Genomic DNA, 17,940 nt, shown 5'->3' with positions numbered 1-17,940 from the left:
CATACCTGGAGTCCAGTGTCCAGTTTTGGGTGCCACAATTTAAGAAGAAACAAAATATAAAATCAAAAAATCCTCCCAGTAGCACCTTAGAGACCAACTAAGTTTGTTCTTGGTATGAGCTAACTTAGTTGGTCTCTAAGGTGCTACTGGAAGGATTTTTTGATTTTATATTTTGTTTTGACTATGGTAGACCAACACTGCTACCTACCTGTTGTAACTGGAACAATTTAAGAAGGATATTGATGAGCTGGAAGGTGTGAAGTGGATGGAAACCAAGATGATCTTGGGTCTGGAAACCAAGCCTTCTGAGGAATGGTTGAGGGAGTTTGGGTTTGTTTAGCATGGGAAAAAGGAGATTCGAGAAGACATAGGATGCCCATCTTCAAATGGCTGTCACATGATGAATGGAGGAAACTTGTTTTCTCCTGCTTGGGGCGGGGAGTGTAGGATGTGAACCCATGGCTTCAAGTTACAGTATAAGAAAGGAAATTCCAACTAAACATCACTTAAGAACTTTCTGACAGTAAGAGCTGTTGGACAGTGGAATGGACTCCCTTGGGAGGTTGTGGTGATTTTTAAGCAGAGGTTGGATGGCCATATGTCATGGATGCTTTGCATTGTAGGGGGTGGACCACTAGAATCTAAATGACCCAACTCTCCAACTCTTCCACCCCACTGAAAGCCCGACCCCGCTGGAAGAGGTCGGTTTCTTCCTACCATTCTGTGTACCCCTCATCATTTCAACCTGAGAAAGAGAAAAAAACCCTGACTTCTTCGTGCAGCCCTTTCGACCTCCTCTCCGTCTCCCCCCTGAAAAAGCAAAACAGCCTGGCCTCCCTCTCCCACCCCCCTTGGGAGCGACCCCTTGTTAAGATGTGGGGCACACCCCCTCTCTCCCTCCCTCCCTCTCTCAGGGAAGGCGGTGCGCTGCCTGTTCCTCGGGGTCGGCTCAAACCCTGCCCCGTGGGTGGGTCTGACCCCTGTCTCGGAGGAAGGGGCCGGCCCAGCAAGAGGGCGAGCCAGCCAGCCAGCCAGCCAGCAAGAGAGCGAGGAGCACGGAGACCAGCCGCCCCGGCCTAGTCATCCAGAGCTAAAAGTCGGCCGGCGGGCGGGCGGGCGGAGAGCGCTGCTTCCGTGCGCCGACTTCCCTCAGCGAGGCGGGCCGAGGCGGCGGCGGCGGCGGCGGCGGCGGTGTTTGCGCTGCTACCAAGCGGGCGGGGGCCTCCAGCGGGGCCGGCCGGCTTCGCCGAGGCGCCCCCGCCGCCCTCGAGGCCGAGCCGCAAGCGCAGGCCGGGCGGAAGCGAGGCGGGCGGGCCGGCGGGCAGGCAAGGCAGGCCGCGGCCGCCGGGCCCCGGAGATGCGGCCAGGATGTCTGTGTCAGGGCTGAAGGCCGAGCTGAAGCTGCTCGAGTCCATCTTCGACAAGGACCACGAGCGCTTCCGCATCGTCTCCTGGAAGCTCGACGAGCTCCACTGCCAGTTCGTGCTGCTCCCCTCCGCCGCCACGGCCGCCCCGCCGACGGCCCCGCCGACCACCACCCCCGCCAGCGCCACGGCGGCCGCCGGCAGCCCCGCCAGCGCCGGGGGAGGCAGCCTCCCGACGCCACTGCCGCCGCCGCCGCCGCCGCCGCTCACCATCCACTGCAACATCACGGTGGGTGCCGCCGCGCCTCGGGGTGGGGTAGTTGCTCGGGGCTCACTGCCGGGGGGGGGGGTTGCGAAGGGGCAAGGAGCGCCACGCAGAGCCGGGCAAGCCGAGCTGTCTTTTGCATTTATTCCCCCCCCTTTACCTGCGTCTCCCCTTCCCCTTCCTCATCCCCACAACAGCCCTGCGATGTAGGTTAGGCTGGGCTCCCATTGAGCTTCATACCCCAGTGGGTATTTGAACCCAGGTCTGGAGGGGTGGGAGAGTTCCTCTGGAGTAATTGCTTTGGGGCAGTTGGGCTGGCAGTTAAGGAGGGGCCAGGAGCACCTGGGAGGGAAGAGAGGCTCTGGCTGCCTCCCCACTACCCCCCAGGAGTGTGAGAATCTGGATACTGTGTAAGGGGTGAAAGGCAACCCAGGAATTGAGGGAAGGGGACTTGCTTACTTTTTCTGTTCTCTTTTTGCATTTATATCCCAACCTGTTCCTCCCCAGGAGCACAAGGTGGGGTACATGGGTCTCCCCTCCTAATGTGACCCCCGTGGAACAACCCTGTGCTGTAGAGGCAGTGCTTGGCCCAAGGGTCACCATGTGAGATTCATGCCGCCAGTGGGGATTTGAACGCTGGTCTCTCCCACTGCACTGCACTGGCTCTCACCTGTTTGCCCAAATTTTCAGAAGAGGGGTAATTCTCCAGGATGTGGGGTAAGGAGCACCCAGGAGGGCTGGTGGGTGCTGCGTCCTCAGCCCAGCTAGTGAGTAAGCAGGAGACTAGTCCTTGCTAGAAGGGGCAGGAGGTGAGGAACAGTCCAAAAATTGAGAAATGGGGTTGGGAGGTGGCCATACCCACAGGTTTGGCACATACCCTTGAAAGGACCTGGGGGATTCTTAATTTGAGACAGACTAGGTTTACTATGCCAGGGAGAAATCCTGGGAGTTGGAGATTGGGGCTGGCCCAGGTTTGGGGCTTGTCACTTTGGGAAATAAGAGTTCTGCTTGCGGGGGGGGGCACCCCACAGTGGTTTGATTTTGCCTCCTAGAAAAGGGAGCTTTGGGGACTGGGAGTAGGAGACAGCCCAGGAGTCAGGGTGGGGTAGAGAGCCATGAGCTCAGATTGTGAGGCTGAGTCACTCCAGAGTCTGGAGAAGGCCTCAATTTCTGGGGATTAGGATTAGACTGGTGATGGCTCAACCCTTTTTTGGCATAATTTTTTTATTGATTTTCATACAATTTAACAAATTAAATTCAGTTTCCATACAATATTCCCTTCGCATTTTGATTTCCCATCCTCACTTCCATGATGTTTCTGTTCAAATTCTTTTATCTACTGCCTTAGATATACCGTAATACATATTTCTATAACATATATCCTACATTACATTCCTTTATCGTTCTTATTCCTTTGCTTATATTTTCAGTTCTATCTGTGATTTCATTTGGCTATAATATAATATAGTCTAAAAATTGCCTCCAATCTTCCACAAACATTTTATCTCTTTGGTCTCTTATTTTTGCCATCTCCATAGAGTCTAAAACTCCTCTTTTGTTGGAACTTCTGTCCATTTCTGCACATACACTATTCTGGTTCCAGTGGAAGCATACATAAAAATTTAAAACAAAATAAAATAAAAAGAACAAACTTAGTTTGGTAAGAACAAACTTAGTTGGTCTCTAAGGTGCTACTGAAAGGAATTTTTTTATTTTATTTTGTTTTGACTATGGCAGACCAACACGGCTACCTACCTGTAACCATAAAAATTTAACCAACTTTTTTGAGACCTCTGCCCCAATTATTCCCAAAAGAAATGCTTCAGGCTTTTGGGGGATGACTGTTTTAAACATCTTTTTTAATTCATTGTGTATCAGCTCCCAAAAGCTTGTTGCTTTTTTTTACAAGTCCGCCACATGTGAAAAAATAACTGTTGGGACTGTTTTCATTTCCAACATTTACTTGATACAGTCTTATACATTTTAGCCAGTTTATTAAGTATCATTTTCAAATAGTTTTCCTTTAATGTGTAACAAGCAGTAAATTTCATATCTACTTTCCACAACTTTCCCCATAAAGCCATATCAATATTATTTCCCAAATATTTTATCCCAGTGTATCATTGCAGATGTAACCAATTTGTCTTTTGTTTCCCATTCTAATAACATTTTGTACATTTTCAAAATAATTTTTCCTTTACCTTTTAACAGTATTAATTCAGATTCAGATCTTTGGTCCATAAAGCCATATGTCCTATCTTTCTTAAATAGTTCATTTACTTGGTGATATTAGAGCCACCCCATCACTCACTTCTTGACTTCTTGTTTTTTCAACTCACAACCATCTCCAAAAAACCTTAATATATAAAACCTCTATGTACCCCATTCTGCTTCCACATTCAATTTCCTTTGTGTACATGCCTCTATTGGAGATAACCACAATGGTGATTTTCTTTCGAATAAATTTTTATATCGGGTTCAGACACTACTTACGATTTAAAAATTTTTTGTAAACTTTAACCTTCTCATACCATAAATACGCATGCCACCCAAACCTTCTAGATCAAATAACGTAGTGGTGTCCAAACTTTTTTCAAAGAGGGCCAGATTTGATGAAGTGAAGGACCATGAGGGTTTTTTTTTTAGGATTTTACCCCAGGAAATAAACTGCCACAGGGGCTGGATGGATTAGGCCCCTGAAATGGACTTTGGACATGCCGGAAATAACCTATTGTTTTTCAGGACCAGCCATTCCCTCTTCCAACACATACAGGCTGCTTTATAATCTCTGACATTTAAAATACTATCCTTAACTCACACAGTCTTTTATTTACCATGATTCTTGTCTAATGGGGAAGGAACAGCACCACAGCAGCTTATTTTCTGCTGTACATCAGAGCTTGGTGGGGCCATGACCCTCCCTATTAAAACGCAACAGTGGAAATGATCATTAGCATAGCACACAGCTATGGGTGGGGTAAAAGGGAAGGTGGGAGAAAAATAAGGTGGCCCTTTAAGTAGCAACATACAAACAGCACAAGTTATTAGCTGGGAAAATCAATGTGGGTGCAATTTGCTTGTGCGTATATGTCAAATGATAGTGTCCTCCCTAAAAGAGGGCACGTGTTGCGGTGAGACCTGGAGACTGACCTCCTGGTTGTGGGTGGGTCCATTGGTTAGTCACAACACCTGATTGGTAGGTCCCTCGTTGCTGGGTTGAATCTGGCCAATGGGGTGCAGTCTAAACCAGGGGTCAGCAACCTTTTTCAGTCATGGGCCGGTAGACCATGTGGTGGGTTGGACTATTGGGGGGGGGGAATGAATTCCTATGCCCCACAAATAACCCAGAGATGCATTTTAAATAAAAACACACATTTGACTCATGTAAAAACACCAGACAGGCCCCACAAATAACCCAGAGATGCATTTTAAATAAAAGGACACATTCTACTCATGTAAAAACATGCTGATTCCCGGACCGTTCGTGGGCCAGATTGAGAAGGCGATTGGGCCACATTTAAAGGTGTAGGAGCCCTACTAGAAAGAAATGGTTAGCAATCCAGTGTAGGGCTATGAACTGGGGACATTTTCCTTAATGTTTATAGATTTAGAGCCCACCTTTTTAAGAGACAAACTTTCTCATAAGGAAAGCGCACAGATAATATCACTCAGTTATGTAGTATAACTATACACACACACACACACACAAACACATAAAGCAGAGCACTAAAATTAAAAGTTCTAATGAACATGCAGGCAATGAGACACATTAAAATAAAATCGGCCGCAGCAGAACCTTAGAATTATAATGCAACCACAATAAAACAGCATCACAGATTGCAGGTCCAATTAAAATAGTTACAAAAAGCCATAGTAAACAAGTAAGTTTTCAAGGTCCATTTGAAGCAATGGAGCCTGTCTGATCACACTTGGAAAAAAAGTTATTTTGATACAGCATGCAAATTTACTACTTTTGTAATATGACATAAATTTAAAATGTGACACCCCCTGTTGAATCTCCCTCTTTTCTCGGTTTCAGCTTGGTCTATATACTAAGCATCAAAGGTGAGTAAGAGCAGAGACATTTTTATTTTTAACTGTTTTCTGCCAATAGCCAATACTGGGTCCATTTTATGCCAGGAGTGGTTTATTATTGCTATCCTAATCCTAATTGGTGTTAAGGGATTGGTGGGGAGCCCTTAGCCCTTCAGACTCCCATCTGCCTAAGACAGCATGACAAAATCGAAAATTCTTTCTAGTAGCACCTTAGAGACCAACTGAGTTTGTTCCTGGTATGAGCTTTCGTGTGCATGCACACTTCTTCAGATACCAGGAACAAACTCAGTTGGTCTCTAAGGTGCTACTAGAAAGAATTTTCGATTTTGTTTTGACTATGGCAGACCAACACGGCTACCCACCTGTAACTAAGACAGCATGGTCAGGGATGATGGGAGTTGTAGTCCAGAATGTGGAGGCCACAGGTTCCCCACTCCCGCTTTAGATTATCAGTTTTCAACTAATGGATCTACTTGTAGGTTGCACCCCAACCTTCAATGGGTCACAGCAGTAGTATTTCTGCAATCTTATTTAAGGCTTTAAAAAAAGAGATTAAAATGAATGGAGTTGGTGTATCTTTATTCATAGTAGTGCTTGGTATGTTGAACGCTTCCAAATGTTCAGAGTGCTTCATGTAATCTTTACACATAAAGTAGGTCTGTATGATTATTGCTGCATGGCAAGTGTGAGGACTGGGAGAGAATAGTTTCTTAAGGTCACCTAGTCAGTTCATGACAGGGGTGAATTTTCAGCCAGGGACAACCTGATTCATAGCTCAAATCTCTTGGTCTGTGGGTTACTCCATCTTTCAACAGTCATAGCCCATCTTGCCCCCCGTACAACAAGCTGCTTGCTACAATTCCGTCTTAAGTGTCATGCTATCCTGATTGCCCATTGAGAGAAGCAGTGTGATGAACATGTTAAAAAAAGAAGTAGTTAAAGTGGGTTCTCTGCTGCAGGTTGTAGTCAAAAGTGTGTCCTGTGTCTGAAATGTTGGAATTTCTGAAGTACACTGAAACCATAAAAAGATTCCAAAGAATGCTCCAACTACCGCACAATTGCACTCATTTCACACGCTAGCAAGGTTATGCTTAAAATTCTACAAGGCAGGCTTAAGCAGTATGTGGACCGAGAACTCCCAGAAGTGCAAGCTGGATTTCGAAGGGGCAGAGGAACCAGAGACCAAATTGCGAACATGCGCTGGATTATGGAGAAAGCTAGAGAGTTCCAGAAAAACATCTACTTCTGCTTCATTGACTACGCAAAAGCATTTGACTGTGTTGACCACAGCAAACTATGGCAAGTTCTTAAAGAAATGGGAGTGCCTGATCACCTCATCCGTTTCCTGAGAAATCTCTATGTGGGACAAGAAGCTACAGTTAGAACTGGATATGGAATAACTGATTGGTTCAAAATTGAGAAAGGAGTACGACAAGGCTGTATATAGTCTCCCTGCTTATTTAACTTATATGCAGAATTCATCATGTGAAAGGCTGGGCTGGATGAATCCCAAATCGAAATTAAGATTGCCGGAAAAAATATCAACAACCTCAGATATGCTGATGACACAACCTTGATGGCAGAAAGTGAGGAGGAATTAAAGAACCTTTTAATGAGGGTGAAAAAGGAAAGCGCAAAATATGGTCTGAAGCTCAACATCAAGAAAACTAAGATCATGGCCACTGGTCCCATCACCTCCTGGCAAATAGAAGGGGAAGAAATGGAGGCAGTGAGAGATTTTACTTTCTTGGGCTCCATGATCACTGCAGATGGGGACAGCAGTCATGAAATTAAAAGACGCCTGCTTCTTGGGAGAAAAGCAATGACAAACCTAGACAGCATCTTAAAAAGCAAAGACATCACCTTGCCGACAAAAGTCCGAATAGTTAACTCTATGGTTTTCCCAGTAGAAATGTATGGAAGTGAGAGCTGGACCATAAAGAAGGCTGATTGCCGAAGAATTGATGCTTTTGAATTATGGTGCTGGAGGAGACTCTTGAGAGTCCCATGGACTGCAAGAAGATCAAACCTATCCATTCTCAAAGAAATCAGCCCTGAGTGCTCACTAGAAGGACAGATCCTGAAGTTGAGGCTCCAGTACTTTGGCCACCTCATGAGAAGAGAAGACTCCCTGGAAAAGACCCTGATGTTGGGAAAGATGGAGGGCACAAGGAGAAGGGGACGACAGAGGATGAGATGGTTGGACAGTGTTCTCGAAGCTACTAACATGAGTTTGGCCAAACTGCGAGAGGCAGTGATGGATAGGCGTGCCTGGCGTGCTCTGGTCCATGGGGTCACAAAGAGTTGGACACGACTGAACAACTGAACAACAACAACAACACTGAAACCATAAAAAGATTTATCAGCCAAAAACTAGCACTAGAGTTACAGGATTTGATAAACCCTTGTAGGAGTGGTAGGTACCTGTTGATGGGAGCCTCCAGTGCAGCCTACTGAATCCTGAATTGCCACACACCATAGTAGTTCCCACCCCTTTTGAAGTTTTCTTCTCCCACAAGGCAAATGTCATATGGTTCCTATTGTGTACATATTGTTGTACGCTGCCTTGATAGTTTATATGAAGGCAGTATTTAATGCTATTATAAATAAATAAATTTAAATTAATGTTGGCTAACAGCTTGCCACCTCTTACTGGTAAAACAGCCCTGTGACACTCGGCTGTGAAGTGGCATAACTCTTTTTGCAGGCTTGCACATTGATGCCATACCTTCCTGCAAAGCTGTAAACTTTCTAGGAATTCAATGCCACCAGTAAACTGGCGAAGGGTTTTGAGCTAGCAGTGCTATGCACACTTCAAAGTATGCCTCAGTGAACTTGGTGGAACTTGTTTCTGATTAAATCCAGATAGGATCAGGGATGCAGGTAGTGCTGTGGGTTAAACCACAGAGCCTAGGGCTTGCCGATCAGAAGGTTGGTGGTTCAAATCCCCGTGACAGGGTGAGCTCCCGTTGCTCGGTCCCTGCTGCTGCCAACCTACCAATTCGAAAGCACAAAGTACAAGTAGATAAATAGGTACCGCTCCGGCAGGAAGGTAAACGGCATTTCCGTGCACTGCTCTGGTTTGCCATAAGCAGCTTAGTCATGCTGGCCACATGACCCAGAAGCTGTATGCCGGCTCCCTCGGCCAGTAAAGCGAGATGAGCACCTCAACCCCAGAGTCATCCGCGACTGAATATAACGGGCAGGGGTCCCTTTACCTTTACCTAGGATCAGGTTACATATTTGTTGAAATGGCTGCATATGGCACTGGGCTTCCTTGATGAGTCTTGCTTATTTCGTGGAAGTAGAGGAGACCAGTAAGTTCATGCCAACAGCCATTCATTTCTCCTGACCTAAGTATGTCCAGGGTGGGAAGGAGCAGTTGTGGTGATGCTGATGGCTTACTGTTGTTGTGTAGGAGAAACTGAAAAGGTTCCTGCTTGCTTGCAGTGTGTTAGGACTGTCGTTTTATAGAACTAATGCTCAACTTGGCTCAGTGCTGTTTTCATGTGACATGTGATGAAAGTGAGCTGTTTCAGATAGGAAAAACACAGGATTGTTCTATACAAACATAGAAATTCTAGCCATGCCATGCTGCTCTGCAGACTAAATATAAACCATCGCTGTTGTAGGAATGCAGAAACTGTGCTTCTCTTTGTGCAGGAGAGGAATGCCTATTGGATCTTAACTGGTTGAGAGCCTTTATTCCAGCCTTTCCGAACCTGGTGCCCTCCAGCTGTGTTGGACTTCAGCTTCCATCAGCCCCAGCCATGGGAGCAATGGAAATCTCCACCATATTTGGGAATTTGCTAGTTACACTTCTCTTAAGTACTCAAACTGAAGATGTTCTAGCTCCCTGCTAGGAGTTATGGTATCTTTGGCCTTGCCATCTTTCTTACACAGAAAGCAAAAGGTGAACTTTTAATATACTGCAGTATTAATCTTTAATGGAGGCATATCTCAATATTTACTCCTGCAAATCCATATTGTGAACAATCCTTGAATTGTAGTCTACTAGTGGACTACAATACGTGTCTGATTTGCCTCTAAAAATATGTAGAACTTTTTCTCTCCATTAGTTGCTTGGGGTGGGACAGTGTATGATGTCAAAAAATAGGCAGAGGACTTGGGGGCCAAATATTAATTACTGATGAAAACTGCAATGGCAGAGATGAGATTAGTAGTAGCTCCCTGCCCCCTTGTTTTCCTGTTGATCCAGGAATGAGAGAGCTGACAAGTCAGCACTTCACTTTAAAAAAAGGCTGCAGGGAACAGTGCTGTGATGCAGCTTCTTCTTCTTCTTCTTCTTCTTCAAATCCTGCCTTTACTCCAAGAAACTCAGGTTGGTTCCCCCCATTTTATCCTCGCAACAACCCTTGGAGTGTAGGTTAGTAACTGGTGCCAGGTCATCTAGTTAGCTTCGTGACTGGATGGGCATTTGAACCTGAGTCTCCCTGGTTGTGTCCCAAAACTTGTCCACTGGCTCATGCCAGTTCTGCGAACCTGATCCAGAAAACAGTGCAAGAAACACATCTGAAACATATTGATGAGGTAGCCATTATTGTTGACTACCACAAATTTAAGTTCAGCTCCCTGATTTAAGCAGCCATAACCATTTATTTGACTTGGATTGTGGTTCTAAACCCATTGAACCAAAGTTGGGTTTATTTTTGAGTCAAGGGCCAAGTAAGTGTGCTGACACCACAAACAGGTTTATTATGCTAAGAAGCTTTCACTGTCTGGCAGCCACACTTAACAGCATGAAGCCCTGTGAGTCCCATGGGGGTCTCAAGAGCGAAAGGATAGCAATAGTCTTGAGGTGCCTGTTGTTGCTCCCCCAAGGGGCCTGTGCGCTAGGACTTGAGCACCATGTCAGGCACCTGCCCTACTTTGGGAAAAGCTGACTTAAACTGTTCTTGGGACTTCCTTAGCAATGTCAACGTGCCTTTGGTACAGAGGTGTCGTACTGTTTACAGCAAACAAGATGTACTTTAGCTCATGCTGCTTCAAGAGGGAATTGTCTGTTCTGCCTGGAACTACTGTCCCTGCTACACAGAATTGTGTTTCTTTGTGGTCCTTACGCAATAAACAGATGAAGGCGTTGACACACTGGATAATTGAAAATGGCTGTGCCAGCTTGTCATAGGCAGTTAGACTCATTTTATGCCATGGGGTGTAATTCTAATGTTGTGTTCTTTTTTTTCGTGGCCAGTAAGGCATTTTGGGGCATAGGACTGCTGACAGCAGCTGGCCATCTGAGTGTTTACTGGCCCAGGGTGACCTGCATCATGGTCACGTAGCCAAAAGGTGGGGAATTAATCTTCTTCATAAGAGGAGACTCCTGGAGGTAGTTTGCGTAAACCCAAAGGCTTGATAGTTTGTAGGCAGCATCAGTAGTACTATACAGCTCGGAGTTGCAGTAATTTCTCTTCAGGGGTGTAAAGCAATCTGTAAAAGCTGCCTTGATTGTTTCTGCCCCTACCCCAAAACAGATAATGGCATTTTTACCTATACCAATATTTACCTATACTCGTAGGAAGGGGAGATATTTTCTGCATTCTAAACCTCCTCTGTGGACTGGACTAGGTGTTACCAACTTGTTTTTTTGGCTGAGGCCTCTGGGCCTCCATAGAACTGCACAGTGAAGAAATGCAGGTACAGTACTGTATTAAATGCAGAGCGCTCTGCCCCCCCAAAGGAAGAAGTTGGCAATTGCTGTCTGATAACAAATATCCATTCATCCTGCCTCTCTTCCACAAGGCAGGGAAGCTAAAGGAGGCTTATAGTGTTCACAGTCATTACCCACCCAAGCACAGACCAGACTCCATATGCCTTCTGACCATAGTTCTAAATTGTCAGACACCCTAAACAGCTTCTGCTTCCTTCAACATAAGAGGGACGTGGGTGGCGCTGTGGTCTAAATCACTGAGCCTAGGGCTTCCCGATAAGAAGGTCGGCGGTTTGAATCCCCGTGATGGGGTGAGCTCCCGTTGTTCAGTCCCAGCTCCTGCCAACCTAGCAGTTCGAAAGCACGTCAAAGTACAAGTAGATAAATAGATACCGCTCCGGCAGGAAGGTAAACGGTGTTTCCGTGTGCTGCTCTGGTTCGCCAGAAGCGGCTTAGTCATGCTGGCCACATGACCCGGAAAAACTTTCTGCGGACAAGCGCCGGCTCCCTCGACCTATAGAGCAAGATGAGCGTGCAACCCCAGAGTCGTCCGCGACTGGACCTAACGGTCAGGGGTACCTTTACCTTTACCTTCCTTCAACATGTTTTAATAAATAGCAAGCATCCTGAATCATGGCAGGAGTCTTACAAAATAAAAACTGGTGCCAGGCAACATGACCCATCTGCTTCTAATATAAACAGTGGAGCTTGGTGCAACCTATGGCAAAAACTGCATGAATCTGTTCCCTTTTTGAAAATGGCAGACCCTCTTGACTTTTGCCAAGACCTGTGCTAAGCGTTACATGCTTCCTTTAGACTGCAGGCATGTCCAACAGGTAGATCTTGATCAACCAGTAGATCACTGGACGTCTGCGGTAGATCACTGGTAGATCATTGCCTCCTCCCAAAAAAGCTGAACAACTGTGGCTCCCCTAAAAAAAAGCTTAACATTTTACCTCCTCCCTGAAAAAACTCAACAACTTTGACCTGAACCCCCCAAAAGGGGGTAGATCACTGCCAGTTTTTAACTCTTCTGAGTAGATCGCAGTCTCTTGGGAGTTGGCCACCCTTGCTTTAGAGGGTCAGCATTCAAGTAGCAGAAATGCAGTATTAAAGGAAACCAGGAACTCTTTGATCTAAAGGTGTGTAGAACTGTTGATCATTAGGGATGTTTGTTTTAGAATATGCTGGTCTTGCAGAATAAACATGGGCTTTTGTTATGTCTTCAACTGGGATTTAGTTCTGATAAACAGCAGTGTGTTTTTTACTGGGCTGTACAGGAGCAGTCTCCCATGATCAAATGTTTCTCAGTATAGATGTTTCCCTGCACATAGGAAAGCAGCTAAAATTCTTCTTTCTGATCCATTTATTCTTCTGTATGGAGGAGCATTTGATCATTTGGGTCCCCTATCTGCAATCTGATATACTGTACTGTATTTAGCACATCCATCTGTTGTTTGTGAAAAACTTGACAGATGTTGATCTGGGAAATCATTTCATACATATGGTAGCAAGGGAGTGGGGAAAACAAGTTCACTAACAAAGCAAGGAGACTTGTGCTTGGTCATAATTCATTTTCAGATAGGATTTTTTGAGGATACATAATTAAAATAAAAATTTTGAGGGCCAGAAAGCAACATTTCTGTGCACAAGAAGCTGCCCAGTGGCAGTCCTATCTAGCTTGTCTGCTGTTGCTCCCCAGAGTTTTAGACAGAGGCTGCCTTTGAAGATTTTGCAGATTACAAGCTCTGAAAACAGCCCTGCTGACCTGGGATTCTCTGCTCCAGTTGCCACATCTCTCTGGAGACAATTGCTTTGTGTCCCAAGTGAGCAGCTATTGGTAGATCTTCCACTTCTAGCCGTAAAGATATTGTGAGGTTCGGGTGGTGGTTTCTCGTGAGTAACGAGGCAGTTTAATAGTGCAAATATGTACAGTGCAGAGCTCCAAAATCCATGACCTGCTTAGTCACTCCCAGATTCCGGAAGTGGCGCTTTTTGGGAGCGCCCCCAGCAAAATAACTTCGGCACCCCAAACCTCTTCCTCCCCTCTTTGCGTTTCACCCCTGTAGGCAACTGGGGCGACGGAAGCGTCATGCTTTCCTCTCTGCCAGGCTGGCCAGGTGAGCGCTGGGGCTCTGCAGCATACTCAAGCCCCCTCCTCACCTGACTAGCTTCCTGTCTCTCCTTTCCCCACTGGAGGTGTTGCTGCTGTCCCCACGGTGCTGGGGCTCTCTGTACTTCCACAGCCCCTGCACCGCCCCACTGGGAACTGACTCTTCCCTGACAGATATGTTAGAATTTACTAAGGGCCAAATTAGACATAAGATTGATTGTGTGAATGTGTTTATGATGCATATTTTTTTTTAAAAAAAAATTCAGCTGCCAGGGAGTAGGGCCTAGGCAGCATTGGAGCCTGAAGGTGCTATTTGCATACAGTTTCAAGGGAGCATCCTTTTGTTGTTGGGACAGTGGAAATGTTGAACTTTGCTTCCTTCTCCCCTGTGCTCCCAGTCTGCATTCATGTCAGTCAGGTGTTGTGTCTGGTGTTCTCCTAAGCCTTCTCACGTTGGGGGATGCCAGTGTCCACAGACTAGCAAACAAAGCCTCAAGGGTTGCACTCTCTCACTAAGGGTCTGGTGACTTCTATTTCAGTGTATCTGAAGAAGTGTGCATGCACACGAAAGCTCATACCAAGAACAAACTTAGTTGGTCTCTAAGGTGCTACTGGAAGGAATTTTTTATTTTGTTTTGATTATAAATGAGGGTGAGCCTGGATTGTCTCTTGAAGGTGGTACAAAGCCAAGCTGCTTTTATTTATTTTTTAAAGCAAACAAATCTGATTTTAGGTTTGCATTGATTCTTTTAGCATTAGGCCTGACATCTCATTTAAGAAGAGTGTGTGTGTGTCTGAGATGACATACTTTTCTGATTTGAGTTAGGGTTGTTTTTTAGTTCCTTCGAGAAGGGTTAGTCCCATATCTTTTTAGCCACACTTAATCTGTTCAGTTTTTATATAATTACTTACTGGAGTAATTAGCGGCTCAAGTATGGATTCTCCTCCAACGAATTCTGTCTCTCCAGTGCGTGTTTATGTATGGAGAGTTTTTTTTAATTAACATTGGGGAGGGTGAGGAAAGAACAAGAGGGAGCTAATTATGCTTGAAAGGTTTATCTGAAATGGAAAGAAGTGTTATATTAATTATTCCTGTAAGAAATTTGCTGCCGTGAAAGTAGCCACATTCTAGTTACCTTAGAAAAATCCTGTTAGGCTGAGGGGACAGAGTTTGGCCCAAGGCCCTTTGGGGAGCTTCATGGCTATCCAGTGATTTTAATCTGTTTCCAGCATCCAAACCTTGCACCACCCCTGCCCTGCCCTGGGATTCCTCATGCATTTATTAGTGCCATTTCTGAGCATAGGCTTGTAAGTAACCACTCAACTTGGGATAGGATGAGACCTTGGAGGAGGAGCTCAGAATGTGTAGTCTCATTTCCAGCTGGATCTGGGATTCACTCCCTATCCCTGCTGCTGCTCTGCTTTCTTTTACAGACCCCCCCCCCTCCCCTGCTGGAGGGAAAAGGCTTCACCTTGGGGAAGTAGGCAAGAAGTACCGGTAGTAGAGGGCTCACTTTGACACAGCTCTGAGTATTGTACCAGCCAGAAGACGAGGAGTGAAGCAGGCACAATTTCACTCTTGCTCATTCTCACTAACCGCAGTTTGGCTTAGTTTTATGTGTGAACTGAGCTGGAGGCAAGGCCTGTGTGGTACAGTAGTTAACAATACAGTATCAAACTAGGTTGAAATCCTCACTCTGCTCTGAAGCTCACTGGGTCACCTCAGGCCAGCCTACTTCACAGAATTGTTGTGAGGCTAAAATTGGGAAGGGGAATGTGTTCACAGTTCTTATCTCCTTGGCGGGGCATAATGATGCATGGAGCATCCATTTCCGGCTAGGACAATGGGGCTCCTGGTGTTTGCTGGTGTGCAACCCCCCCCCCCAAACTGGCTTTTTGAACATATCTCAAATTGGCCAGACACCATCTGCTTCCTGCTGACTAGCAGGAACACTTAACCTTCTGATTTTGGCCACAAATTACTACGATATGTAGGCAGGCAATTTTCCACACACACCCCTTGGCTAGTGGCTCATGTGAGCATAATTTGCACAGCTGTCTTAGTGACCCTTTCCTAAAAGAAAGTGGTGGTATCCTCAGAAAAAGAAGGAAAGGTTGAGATGGTAGTTGAAGAAGTTGGTGCTTTTTCTCCTCAGGCAATTAGTTAAATCTTCATAGCCAATTGTGCTCCCTGCTTTGGAAAACAGTTGCCCAGTCTACATAATTGACATTCTGTGTCTGCCTGGAGTTGAGATGGGGAGCTGCAGAGGTCTGCTTTATTGGTTTCTAAAAAAGCATTCTTTCTCCCACCTTGATAATGGGACATACTTTATATTTGAACAGGTACAGTTCTCCAAAAGCTTTGAAATATGAATGTGTAGTTCAGGCATAATACATATTTCTTTCTTTCTTTCTTTTAAGCAGGAGTCTTATCCCTCTTCATCGCCAATATGGTTTGTGGAATCAGATGACCCCAACTTGACTTCAGTATTGGAGCGTTTAGATGATATTAAAAAGAGCAATACTCTGGTAAGAGATCACCTGTCCTCCTTTGCTTAATCTGGCATTTGGTTATAAACTGGGCATTAGGTCAAAATCCCACAGCCATGCCATTGTTTGGTGGTGCCTTTTTTGTTTTAAGCAAAAACACTGCTTGTGGTTTAACAAGTGGCACTCCTTCACCAGCTGGATTTGATCTAGAATAGTGTCTTTTTCAGTTTGCAGAAACCGTTTAGTCACAGCAAAGGCTCATGCAGGGTAACTTCCACAAATGTTTTAGCAATTGCAGAAAGCAGAAGCCAGAAAACAAGTGTGCTTTGCGTGGGGGGGGGGCATGTTATAAAGAACAAAATTGTCCATTTGTATGGGAGAAAGCAGAAGGGATTTTTCATGCTTTCCTGTCAAAAATAATTTCTAGATATTGTGACAGTACCTCTTAACACATAGTTCCAAAACTGAAACTAGCGCTGCCCTCTTTTCTTATCACAGCTGGCTGTATTATGACTTGCAAGCAGGAGAAGAAGAGCTTCAGTTTGTGATTCTTTCACGCTGCCTTCTCTGACCCAGTTGTTGTGGGACTGCAGCTCTCAGTAGCCCCAGCTAGCATAACCAACGCTTAGGGATAATATGAATTGCACCCTAAAGCATATGGAGGGCACCAGGTTGGGAAAGGCTTCTTTAAGAAATCAGTGGTTTCTTGTATTTAGTTTTAAAGAGCAGAGGGCTGAAGTCCTACTGGGCTTTCCAACATACCACCAATTCTTGAAATCAAATTGGGGATGTTAACCAAGGGGCAATTCATAATATGCACTACTTGGAAAGAATATTTCTTCCTAGCCTAAATTCTTGGCTTGTGGGACTGCTGTCTTCTGGATGGGTGGTGTACACATGCAAAGCCCAAGCCACCTTCTTGGCAGCCATGATTTGGTGCTGCAGTCCCAAAAATCTTAACCATGGGAATTCTGGAGCAGCAGTAGTAGTACCAAATGTTACTCTCTCTCTTACTCTGCACTACTGGAGTTTAAACACTTTTGGTTAAACATTTTCCAGTCTGTAACTGTTTCATACTGCATCTTAAATCTGAACTGTGGACTGTTGATAAGTGTAACATGTTTTAGACCAATGCATACATACAGTATTGTGTAGGACATCTAATGCTGATGTGTAGATGTTCATGTGTCCATTGCCAGGCAGGCGGGATAAGCTGTTCTAAAAATGAGATGTTGGGGCATCTGCTTAAGTTTCTTCTTGCATATTTTGAATAAGAATAGATTACAAAAATCAAAGGGTCTGGGCTAGACTCATTCTGTTAGGCTTTGCAGCTTCAGATGAGTTGGAAAGAGTTCTGCTGCAGCAGCAAGCTCATCTGGAAAGCTGTGTTTTCAGAAACAGTTCCAAGAAAGATAACTATAACATTTTGGCACTATTATCCCAGTTTCACCTTGTTGGACCTGTACTAGTTCTGCCTCTTTCAAGGCTGCCTGGGAGGTAGCTGGTTCTAAATAGGGGCAAGTGACACTGTTCATTTCTATCCATGAGTGCATTATGCTTTCTGCATCCAACAAGCTATTCTGTGCTTGTTTCCTAGCCTGTGGCTTCATCTGCTGCTTAATAGCATCCCACAATAGAGTCACATTTTCCTGGTTATCTGAGGTTGCAGGGCAGGGAAGGATGTGACCAGCTTTCTAGCACAGGAGTTTGTAGCTCAAACTGGGGCCTTAGCTAGTCCTGCTTCTGTAAGCCAAGCATGTTACCTTCCCAAGCAAGTGTTGGTAGACTAGAGATCCAGAAGCTATAATTCTCCCTCTTCCGTCTGCCATGCTCTGCATATAGTCGTACCTTGGAAGTTGAACTGAATACGTTCCGGAAGTACATTCAACTTCCAAAACGTTTGAAAACCAAATCACGGCTTCTGATTGGCTGCAGGAAGGTACTGCAGCCAATTAGAAGCTGCGGAAGCCCCATCGAATGTTCA

The 17,940-nt window shown here is 45.3% G+C and overlaps 1 protein-coding gene across 2 annotated transcripts in view; it reads left to right on the top strand.

Annotated features, from left to right (window-relative positions):
* Positions 1–1,305: 1,305 nt before the first annotated feature.
* UBE2Q2 (ubiquitin conjugating enzyme E2 Q2) overlaps positions 1,306–17,940 on the top strand; it is a 39,943-nt gene continuing 23,308 nt past the window's right edge. The window contains exons 1-3 of one of the 2 annotated variants that reach the window (XM_033159682.1): positions 1,306–1,484; positions 1,593–1,653; positions 15,891–15,995. In XM_033159682.1, the coding sequence (XP_033015573.1) occupies positions 1,369–1,484; positions 1,593–1,653; positions 15,891–15,995 (282 nt within the window). In that variant the 5' untranslated portion in view covers positions 1,306–1,368. Of the gene's footprint in view, positions 1,485–1,575; positions 1,654–15,890; positions 15,996–17,940 lie in introns of those variants that run through there. The other variant, XM_033159681.1, reaches the window with a different exon arrangement.

Source organism: Lacerta agilis, chromosome 9 (genome assembly GCF_009819535.1).
Source record: "Lacerta agilis isolate rLacAgi1 chromosome 9, rLacAgi1.pri, whole genome shotgun sequence".
Lineage (NCBI taxonomy): Eukaryota > Metazoa > Chordata > Lepidosauria > Squamata > Lacertidae > Lacerta > Lacerta agilis.
This window is presented reverse-complemented; position numbering and strand designations above follow the sequence as displayed.